This window comes from Notolepis coatsorum (genome assembly GCF_963971535.1).
Source record: "Notolepis coatsorum genome assembly, chromosome: 4".
NCBI lineage: Eukaryota > Metazoa > Chordata > Actinopteri > Aulopiformes > Paralepididae > Notolepis > Notolepis coatsorum.
In genome coordinates, this window is record NC_140168.1 from 99,221,002 (window position 1) to 99,233,208 (window position 12,207).

The 12,207-nt window shown below is 42.5% G+C and overlaps 2 protein-coding genes across 2 annotated transcripts in view; one reads left to right on the top strand and one right to left on the bottom strand.

The window, feature by feature from the left end:
• Positions 1-452, bottom strand: part of LOC311226626 (solute carrier family 45 member 4-like) — a gene marked incomplete at both ends in the record, with an annotated part of 30,013 nt that extends 29,561 nt beyond the window's left edge. Inside the window, one exon of the mRNA XM_084312044.1 lies at positions 424-452. Coding sequence (XP_084168170.1) covers positions 424-452 — 29 coding nt within the window. The remainder of the gene's footprint in view (positions 1-423) is intronic.
• Positions 453-467: 15 nt separating this feature from the next.
• Positions 468-5,165, top strand: LOC311226392 (solute carrier family 45 member 4-like). The gene is made up of 2 exons (XM_084311822.1): positions 468-599; positions 4,174-5,165. The coding sequence occupies exons 1-2, from the start codon at positions 523-525 to the stop codon at positions 4,349-4,351; spliced, it is 255 nt and encodes an 84-aa protein (XP_084167948.1). The 5' UTR covers positions 468-522; the 3' UTR covers positions 4,352-5,165.
• Positions 5,166-12,207: the final 7,042 nt, after the last annotated feature.

The following is a 12,207-nucleotide window of genomic DNA, read 5'->3' on the forward strand; positions in this document are numbered from 1 at the left end:
GTTGCCAGGTGTACAGTAAGTTTGTTCCTACAGTATGTGTTTATGTTGCCAGGTGTACAGTAAGTTTGTTCTACAGTATGTGTGTATGTTGCCAGGTGTACAGGAAGTTTGTTCCTACAGTATGTGTTTATGTTGCCATGTGTACAGTAAGTTTGTTCCTACAGTATGTGTTTATGTTGCCAGGTGTACAGTAAGTTTGTTCCTACAATATGTGTTTATTTGCCAGGTGTACAGTAAGTTTGTTCCTACAGTATGTGTTTATGTTGCCAGGTGTACAGTAAGTTTGTTCCTACAATATGTGTTTATGTTGCCAGGTGTACAGTAAGTTTGTTCCTACAGTATGTGTTATGTTGCCAGGTGTACAGTAAGTTTGTTCCTACAATATGTTTTATGTTCAGAGGTGTACAGTATGTTTGTTCCTACAGTATGTGTTTATGTTGCCAGGTGTACATCAGTCAGATCCTGGTGGCCTCAGCCTTAGGGGCCGTGGTGGAGGCGGTGGGCAGTGTGCGTGTCATTCCCATGGTGGCCTCCGGGGGCTCCCTACTGGGCTTCTTTACCGCCTGCTTCCTGGTCATTTACCCCACTCCCAATAGCAGGTGAGTTTTTATACAATATGACTTATTTACATTTATTTCTTTATAACAATGACTTAAAGGGGAACTATCTTATAAATGGCCTTTTTCAGTGTTTAGCATTGTTTCATAGCTATGTGGACTTATGATCTATGTCTCTAATTCTCATATTGGCGCATTCTTTCAATTCTCCTCTCACAATATTCACCCTCACTGAACCGAGTCATCTGAAAATGTGCTGATCTGTGATGTCAGAGAGACTCAGCTGCATAATAATGTGGCTGGGTAGGTTCAGGCCCTGCAGTGGTTTAGGTGCCCAGGCTCAAAACGGCTTAAGATCTTGAGGTAGAAAAAATGCTGTTTTTGAGTACTTCATTAGAAATACAAAACAATGAATTAAAAAAAAAAATATTACAGAGGTGTTCCATAGACTCACAGGAATTGTGTAAAATGCCCAAATAGTGAAAGAAATAGTAAAATAGTTCCCTTTAAGGTCAATCCCAATACCCCCCCCCCCCCCCCCCCCCCTTGGCCCTACCCCTGTGCATGGTAGTATAGGGTGTCCCGATACTTTTGTGCATCCACTCTAGGGGAAGTGATCATCTAGCCCTCCAACTGGCCTCCAAACAGAGCACTTTCAGATGCTGACTTTAAGTAGAGTAGAAGGGAGGACGTAAATGACTTAGGGTTCGGTTTCCCTTTGAGGAAATACACTGAATCGCGTGTTGCTTTTTTTCCTATCTCACACCGTTTCCAAAGATGATTACAACTATTTCCACTACTCCAATCAAGAAACATTTAAGGCTTTAAGTATCTTTGATGGCGGACATGATGGCTGTGTCAGCAGTAACATTCCTCGTTCCAGGCTTGCAGGCGACACACCATTCTGTAAATAAAGTGTTTGGTACATACAATAAATACATAGACCTATCATTATTATATGTAAATACACTCCAAAAGACAAATAAGCTGTACATACTTGTATCACTACAGAAATATATAAGTCGGGCACCCAAGTGGCGACCCATGTAACGCGCTGCGTCGCAAAGCGCCCGACCCGGGTTCGATTGCCGAATGTCTTCCCCCCGCTCTGTCTCCCGTTTCTTCCTCCCTCTCTCTCTCTCTCTCTCTCTCTCTCTCTCTCTCTCTCTCTCTCTCTCTCTCCTCTCTCTCTCTCTCTCTCTCTCTCTCTCTCTCTCTCTCTACCGGACTGCCGGGTAGTCAAACAATAAAAAAAATCTACCAAAAACATAATAATAAAAAAAAAATTATATATATATAGTCCTTTACATTATTTTACTACTGATGACAAAAAGAGGGGTGTCTCATTCCTAGGTAAAGATTCAACCCCTACTCCTTTCAGCTTCATTTTTAACAAGGCCACTACCCAGTCGACTCCAAAACGGAGGGTAGGCCAAGGGAAGGGAATTGAGAGTGGGCCTTAGACTTGTTATTGTATGTATTCAATCCAATTCATTCCAATTATACCACAGCTTGTGTGAGTACTCAGTTTTGATTGGCTGCACAATGCCCGATATATCTGCAACTCGTCGTTTGTTATAATGTTGTGAAGTAAAACCCAAGAGCAGAGGAGAAACAGAAGAGGTTTCCCGGGTGTTGCGTGTAGAATCACAAAAAAATACAAAATATTAAATGGTTCTCACATCGGGAGATAACAGTACGGTTCTGTTGGCTTAGATACATGGACTAAGATACACACAAACACTGGTGAGCTAAACACTAACTACACAATAAAACACACTAAGATACACACAAACACTGGCGAGCTAAACACTCACTACACAATAAAACACACTAAGATACACACAAACACTGGCGAGCTAAACACTCACTACACAATAAAACACACTAAGATACACACAAACACTGGCGAGCTAAACACTCACTACACAATAAAACACACTAAGATACACACAAACACTGGCGAGCTAAACACTCACTACACAATAAAACACACTAAGATACACACAAACACTGGCGAGTTAAACACTAACTACACAATAAAACACACTAAGATACACACAAACACTGGCGAGCTAAACACTCACTACACAATAAAACACACTAAGATACACACAAACACTGGCGAGCTAAACACTCACTACACAATAAAACACACTAAGATACACACAAACACTGGCGAGTTAAACACTAACTACACAATAAAACACACTAAGATACACACAAACACTGGCGAGCTACACACTCACTACACAAGCAAACACACTAAGATACACAAACACTGGCGAGCTAAACACTAACTACACAATAAAACACACTAAGATACACACAAACACTGGCGAGCTACACACTCACTACACAATAAAACACACTAAGATACACACAAACACTGGCGAGCTACACACTCACTACACAATAAAACACACTAAGATACACACAAACACTGGCGAGCTAAACACTCACTACACAATAAAACACACTAAGATACACACAAACACTGGTGAGCTAAACACTCACTACACAATAAAACACACTAAGATACACACAAACACTGGTGAGCTAAACACTAACTACACAATAAAACACACTAAGATACACACAAACACTGGTGAGCTAAACACTCACTACACAATAAAACACACTAAGATACACACAAACACTGGCGAGCTAAACACTAACTACACAATAAAACACACTAAGATACACACAAACACTGGTGAGCTAAACACTAACTACACAATAAAACACACTAAGATACACACAAACACTGGCGAGCTAAACACTCACTACACAATAAAACACACTAAGATACACACAAACACTGGCGAGCTAAACACTCACTACACAATAAAACACACTAAGATACACACAAACACTGGCGAGCTAAACACTCACTACACAATAAAACACACTAAGATACACACAAACACTGGTGAGCTAAACACTAACTACACAATAAAACACACTAAGATACACACAAACACTGGCGAGCTAAACACTCACTACACAATAAAACACACTAAGATACACACAAACACTGGCGAGCTAAACACTAACTACACAATAAAACACACTAAGATACACACAAACACTGGCGAGCTAAACACTCACTACACAATAAAACACACTAAGATACACACAAACACTGGTGAGCTAAACACTAACTACACAATAAAACACACTAAGATACACACAAACACTGGTGAGCTAAACACTCACTACACAATAAAACACACTAAGATACACACAAACACTGGCGAGCTAAACACTCACTACACAATAAAACACACTAAGATACACACAAACACTGGCGAGCTAAACACTCACTACACAATAAAACACACTAAGATACACACAAACACTGGCGAGCTAAACACTCACTACACAATAAAACACACTAAGATACACACAAACACTGGCGAGCTAAACACTAACTACACCATAAAACACACTAAGATACACACAAACACTGGCGAGGGTCCCAGCTGGATGTGTGAATGGGACCGCTGGTGGATCCTGGGGAGAGACACTGATCACAGCCACAGTTGCAACGCCGTTTCTATTAAATCAATGAGGATATACTTTTAATTGAGTGTCCCTTTTATGTGATTGACAGGGAAGGGGCGGCGGCTAAATCACCTGAGAGGCGGGCCTTAACGGCGCCGGAGCATAGCAACGGCAGCGGAAAATCCGTTACCGTGGTTACAGAGAAACCCACCTTCCTGAAGCTTAACAAGAAAGGCGGGACCACCACCACCACGTCCTGTCACGTGGAGAACGAGTCCGCGCTGTGATTTGCTCATCGGATCAAACAACCACAGCATCATCACCATCGCCATGGCAACGCATCTCTCCCCCTTCCCCTGTTTCCCTGCTGGACCGACTGACGCCTGCTGGGACGCAGAGGTGCGAGAGGAGGGGGGGCGTCTGGGCCGGTACCTGATCTGGGACCAGTCCAGATGCAATACTGGTCCCAGCGCTGGTCACATGGTCAATGAACTTCCGCCTCATCGTCATGGGAACTTGGTGCCGTTGCCATGGGCATCTAGACTGGCTGTGGTCTGAAGGAGGGGGTGTGGTTTCTGGAGAGACAAACGGTCTCTCCCTCTCAGGGCCACTAGGGGCCGCCACGGAGCTGTCTCCTGGACAGGACACTTCAGGACTCACACACACACGCGCACACACGCGCACACACACACACACACACACACACACACACACACACACACACACACACACACACACACACACACACACACACACACACACACACTCCCCCTCTCCCCACTGGGGTCTCCATAATGAGTGAAAAGCTGCATAAATAACAAACTTGATTCAAAATGCTGTAAATTGTTCTTCCTCGCCGATCGATGGGTTTGATTTGATCCTCGTCAACCAATCAGCAGGTTTGTTGAGAGGCTGAGTGTGTGTCTTGGTGTCTTGTAGAGGCCCTGAAGTACGGTGGCTTTTAAGACCACAGACGGGGCAGAGCTCCCCGAAAACTCTGGTTGGGATTCTTTGCCAGTCTGGGTCGCAGGGAGCAACCGCATTAACTGGGTTTTGATCCCAAACGGGTTCTTGTTTTGGATCCGCGCGTTATAAGGGCAGCGTGGTGAACGTTTAACCCTTTCACTGCCACACTACAGAAGGTTAACCCTTTACTATCACACTACCGACTGTAATGTAGTGTGATAGTAAAGGGTTAACCTTCTGTAGTGTGGCAGTGAAAGGGTTAACCCGCTGTCGTGTGGCAGTGAAAGGGTTAACTTTCTGTGTATTGTCGCAGTGAAAGGGTTAAGTGCTCTTTGGTCTCCCGCACATGCAGGTTTATTCACAGTATATATTTCTACTGTGAAACATCTCAGAGATGCTCTTGGAGGAGGGTGAGATGTTGCAGCAGCACACAGGGCATTACTTACTACAGAGAAGAACTGCGTCTGCATGATGAGACACAGAGCAATGTTTAAGATGTTTAAAATGTTTAAGATGTTTCAAATGTTTTCTGAGTTAGAATGATGCTGATGTATGTGAATAATCAACATGCTGCATGTTAGAGAGAGGAAACGTGTAGTCAACCTCTATGTCTCTCTCTCTATGTCTCTCTTTCTGTCTCTCTCTCTCTGTCTGTCTCTCTCTCTTTCTCTCTCTCTATGTCTCTCCCTATCTGTGCCTCTCTCTCTCTGTCTCTCTCTCTCTCTCTCTCTCTCTCTGTCTCTCTGTCTCTCTCTCTCTCTCTCTCTCTCTCTCTCTCTCTCTCTCTGTCTCTCTGTCTCTCTCTCTGTCTCACTCTCTTTCTCTATCTCTCTCTCTCGCTCTCTCTCTGTCTCTCTCTCACTTACCTTCTTCTATCTTAACACATTGTGTTGTGTGTCACTAATTGCACATTATCTGAGGTGTTTTAAAACAAGCGCTCCCTGCTCACATTATCTGAGGTGTTTTAAAACAAGCGCTCCCTGCTCACATTATCTGAGGTGTTTTAAAACAAGCGCTCCCTGCTCACATTATCTGAGGTGTTTTAAAACAAGCGCTCCCTGCTCACATTATCTGAGGTGTTTTAAAACAAGCGCTCCCTGCTCCACGAAGCAGCAGCATCTGAAATCCTCCAGCAGACTTTGGTAGCATTGGATTCGGGTGGTGTGTGTAGCCGGCTGGGTGGAGCTCAGTGGGGCTGATCAGCTGGTTTCACTGAGCCAATCAATCACAGGGAGGCTCTCCAGGCCGATGACAGACAGACAGACAGACAGACAGACAGACAGACAGACAGACAGACAGACAGACAGACAGACAGACAGACAGACAGACAGACAGACAGACAGACAGACAGACAGACATAGAGACAGACAGACAGACAGACAGACAGCAGACAGACAGACAGACAGACAGACAGACAGACAGACAGACAGACAGACAGACAGACAGACAGACAGACAGACAGACAGACAGACAGACAGACAGACAGACAGACAGACAGACAGACAGAGTACCTGATTGAGGAGAGGAAGAGGAAGAGGGAGGAAGGTGTGACCAGAAGTCATGATACTGTGGTGTGAGAGCGGGCGATGACCCTCAGTCTGCTATCATCATATCTGAGCCTTGTCTTTTCAATTTCCACAAAGCTATATATATTATTATTATAATAATAATAATAAAGATTCATATAGACTAGCTACCCCCCTTCCAGACATTCTGTTGACATAGCAACAGAATAGTGACATTGGATCTGTGGGTTCTGTGTCTGAATGTCCTGGACAACACCACTTACTAGTCCACGTCCTCAACCATCACAGAGCCCGCTGAGTGTAAACCAACTAACTGAAATGTAATATCTGAGAATGTGAAATGGCTAGGATATAGCTAGGGTATATATAGCGTATAGCTAGGGTGTAGCTAGGGTATAGTTAGGATATAGCTATGGTATAGCTAGGGTGTAGCTAGGGTATCGCTAGAGTACAGCTAGAGTATAGTTAGGATATAGTTAGGGTATATATATAGCGTATAGCTAGGGCCATGCTGTTGCTGGATGTTAAACCAAACTTCAACTTTGAGAAATAGATGAAAGCATTGAGTTTTTTTTTTTTTTTTGTTTAGAAGCACTTTGAACTGCAATTTCTGTATGAAAAGTGCTATACAAATAAAGTTATTATTATTAGTATTGCCCCCCCCCCCCCTCTGACCAATCAGAATGATTGTTCCAACAATGGCTTATGCTAATCAGTTGTGTGTGCGGTGTGTGTGTGTGTGTGTGTGTGTGTGTGTGTGTGTGTGTGTGTGTGTGTGCGTGTGTGTGTGTGAGTGCGTGTGTGCGTGTGTGACGGGGTGTTCTGGAAAGATGATGGCCACTTTAACTTTAAGGGTTGAATCACTTTAAGGGTAACTCCATGGGTCAATTTAAGGGTGGAACCCCTTTATAGGTCATTATGGGTTGAGTCTACTGGGCTTGCAGTATTTGGGCCAAATCCTTCTCAGTTCAGTCAACTGAAACACGCCAACCGATTCAAAAATATTCAACATTTAAATTGGTTCATTCTCTTTTTAATTAAATAAATTCGCTAGTGTCACAATTTTTTTTTTTTTTTTATCGTGAGGAGAATTCACTTCCTGAATGGGTTTGAGTAAAGTTAATTGATTCAAAGACCATTGGTTTACTAGGTGGGATCTGAGCTGGTTTGGAGCAGAGTGATTGGTTCCAGCATGATGCATGCTGGTTACATCCTGGGTCCACCCTGCTTCGTGTTCTAGGACAAAAAAAGTGAGGACAAGATCATGGTCTTTATGGTCGCCCTAGGGTTGGGATCAGCTCTTTAGGATGGGTCTTTATGGATGTCCTAGGGTTTGGGACGAATGACTGTGTTTTGAATAATTTTGCAGAGAAAAGAAAAAGCTAAACTGGATATTTATTTTTTAAGCTCAAAACGGACACTCATTTTACTTAAAGAAACAATCTATATAAAATGGAGTGTCCTCTGTTAACTGTGGTTACAGACTGGTGGAGACTAGTGTGTGTGTGCGTGTGTGTGTGTGTGTTTAAAATCTCATCTCTGCTGCAATACAAGATGTTACAAATAATCACTCCTCTTGACTCTTGTGTGTTTTTGATTAGTTTAGAAACGTTTTCATTTGTATCTGTTACATGTACACACAGCCATAGATAGATGGCAGCCATGTTGGCTCCATATTCCGTAACCTGTACCAGCTGATGTTCAGAATGTTGGTCACTATGGTGATATTATGGAGGACGTCCTTCCCAACATGGTGTCTGGTTCAGGGTGGTGGAGAGAGAGTTGCCTAAATATACTTTTAACTTTCACAGAGATTTAATCACAGATAATACTTAAAAAATGGGAAAAGCGAGTATATGTGCAGTGTACTATATAATATGCCTTGTCATTTAAAAAAAATATGTAAATATATATATTTCTCTTTTAGTTTCTTCTGTTTTTGCTGCTATAAGAAGCTGATTATTTTTGTTAGTAGCTGTGTTTTCTATATAAGAAGTGTATATATCCATATGTTGTGTACATATGCCTGAGCCTGAATATGTAATGGTAGGATTCTGGATGAACACTGTACGAAATGCACCTTTAAAATCTCTACAAGAACCACTCTGACTCTGTCTCATTTGTATCTACACAACAGTACTGTATATGTACACATTATTGTACATTGCTATACTCCACATTATTATACATTAGTGTTAATTAAACCATCAGTACTGTATCTGTGAACATCATCATCAGGTGGCTTCTTCGTTCCGAAGGTTGCCTATCACTCTCCAACCCATTCTGTCCCCACTTCTTCTCTCCAACTCTGTGACTCCGCCTCTCACTCCGCTCAAATTACAGACGTCGTCTACCCAGCCTCTTCTTGGTCTTCCACTTCCTCTCTTTCCATCCACCTTCCCCGTCACCACCTTCTTGAACATCTCCCCGCTGGATCCTCTCAGAACATGCCCGCACAACTCCATCTTTCTCTTTTTCAACCTCTCCAGCAGCTGTCCTCTTTGCATACCCGCTCTTCTCAGTACCTCCTCATTCTTGATCTTCTCCTTCCATGGCATCTTCCTCAGCGTCCACATTTCAAAAGACTATCTAGCCTCTGCTCCGTATGAAAAGACTGACATAACATACGTTTCCAAAATCCTGGGCCCTCATTTATCAATAATGCGTAGAAAGTGTTCTATTTTCGTTGCTACGCACGGAATTTAGAACGTCTCTACGCACAGCTCATTTATCAATAATGCGTAGAAAGTGTTCTATTTTCATTCCTACGCACGGAATTTAGAATGTCTCTACGCACAGAAAAATCGGGATTTATCAACCGTGCGTGCACAGGTCGTACCGACTTGTATGCACAATCCGTGTTGATAAATTATACCAATTGTTCTTACCGTCTATGCTCGTGCACGATTATAAGTATTTGCATACAGAACCGCCCCTAAGCTTTTTATTTTAAACAATATTTAATCGCGTTTGGAGCGGAGGTGGGTGTTCTGCTTCTGCGTTCCCTGTGCCAAACAAGCAGGCCAACTGCGCTCTATATGGCTCTTGTGCGCGCGTGAGCCCGTTATAATTGTGCTCCTGTTGTGTCGGGTTGGTCAGAGTCATTAACTATGGCTTCAGTGGATAACCCTGATCACCTGCATTTAAGTGATATTTTAAAGGGGAACTATTTTACTATTTCTTTCACTATTTGGGCACTTTTACACAATTCCTGTGAGTCTATGGAACACCTCTGTAATATATATATATTTTTTTATTCATTGTTTTGTATTTCTAATCAAGTCCTCAAAAACAGCATTTTTCTACCTCAAGATCTCGAGCCGTTTTGAGCCTGGGCTGCAGGTGCAGGTGCCACTGTGTGCAGCTCATCTTGTATCTCAACATTAACATGCAGCGGTGTCTTTATGACATCACATATCAGCACATTTTCAGATGACTCAGTTCAGTGAGGGTGAATATTGTGAGAGGAGAATTGGAAGAATGCACCAATATGAGAATTAGAGACATAGATCATATTAATATAAGTTCACATAGCTAGGAAACAATGCTAAACACTCAAAAAGGCCATTTATAAGATAGTTCCCCTTTAATTACAGATACCCCAGTAATAACATTACAATTGAATTAATACAATGCGTGCCTTCTTCCCGGTCACCATGCAGCAATGACATGTATCAGCCAAATGCGCATCGCATGTACATTGACTGAGTGGAATCCCTTTCTATTCACATAACTGAATTTGTTTTGCTTTGACAGCTACATGGGTGGTACAGTCTATTGCTCGATCCATCTCCAATCTCACGATGGACTGTGCCGGTGGCCAAAGACCCGAGGGTGGAGAGGACTTGAATGTGCACGGGATGGAATTTTTGCGTTTGGTTCCATGCTCCAATTTGGGTCCCAAATTGCGGTACAAATCATTGAGAATGTGTCTCGGGTAGCAGTTTTCCTTCTTTGTCTCTGACACCTTGGGTTGTTTTTTTCCTCTTCCTTGTTAGTTGTTGGATCTTGTTGTACATTAGGGCTGCAACTAACGATTATTTTGGTAGTCGACTAATCTGTCGATAATTTTTTCGATTAGTCGACTAATCTAACGATTATTTCGGTCACACCCTCCATCTCCGTTTCCTGTGGACACGGCTCCCTTTCCGGGCTCCAGTGCATGTTTTATGCTCAAGTCTGCACACCTGTGAATGTCACCCTGGCTGTTGTCCAGTCCCTCTGCCTTAACATTATCCCATAGCAAATTAAAAGAATGACTCATGATGAAACATTTGAATTTGGATCTTAAGCTACTTGCTTAATCGGGCCTAACAACCACCCCTAGGCGTGATCTAATGAGTATAACACATGACTTCAAGTGATGTAATGCTTTTATACAATGGCCCAATTCACCCAACCGTATTGCTATACAATAAACACACAGTAATTGAAGCATAGTGGAGATTTATTCACAAAACCATCCACAGAGAAAGTAGATCCAATAGTAGATCCACTAGTAGACACCAGAGGGAGCTCCACAAACCATGTTAAACCCAAATTCGGCTCAAACAAGGGACTAAACACGTTTCGCAATTATGCCACATCAATGTGGAACGCCCTACCCACAGCTGTAAAGGAATGTGAATCACTACCCACTTTCAAAACCACTCTCAAAGAGCACCTACGGGAGACTGCAATTCGAAACTGGCCCCTGTAAATGTCCTAACCCAACCCCCTCCAATGTACAGTAAATGTCCTAACCCAATAATACACGAGACCCTCTTCTTGGGACCAAGTAAGGTTTTGTTGATAATCCAATGTACAGTTACCCACCCACCCGCCTACCCAACCCCCCCCCCCACCCAACCACCTCCAATGTAGTTTCCCCACCCCACCCCACCTACCCAACCCCCCCCCCCCCTCCACCCCACCTACCCAACCTCCTCCAATGTACAGTTTCTTCGTCAAATGTATATACTCTCTTTTTTAGACTATTTTTGTATCACAAACAGTACTGTATTTGTAAATCTGATATGTCATAAATGTATAGATGTAGCAGTACTGTCTATCTGTATGCCATGTATGTCATATATGTTATGATGAATTGAAAATGGGGGACCCTGATGTAAACAAGACGAAAGTCTTTCTCTGGTCTGCATCCCCTTAACAATTGTGTGTATTGAGCCGTACTGTATTGTACACTGCAATCTGTTAATACAATTTTCAATCAATCAATCAATCAATCGAATCCAATGGTCTGGAAAAAAATAAGAAAAAAAGGATCTACAGCCATTTTTTTTTAAGTCCACGATTTTTCTTTTGTTTCACAATGGGTCATGACAAACCAATTACATAATCCAACATATGTGTAATGAACAAACATATTCCAGTTGACTATCTTTTTTGGAGGATTCGTTCAAAGGCTATTCATACTTCCATTTGTCTATCTATGGCGGATTCATTCAGACAGAAAAAAAAGTAATTCGGTTGTGGGAGGGATCTGGGGTCACGTGGAATGTGTTATACGAAATAACGTCTAACTTGACTGTTTCAGCCAATCAGAATCAAGAAATTTGCATGCCATTGTATAATTAAATAGACAGATCTGTAAAATAGCTTTTCCCATATTATTGCTCATTGAACCTCTTCACATAGAGTGTTAATCAATA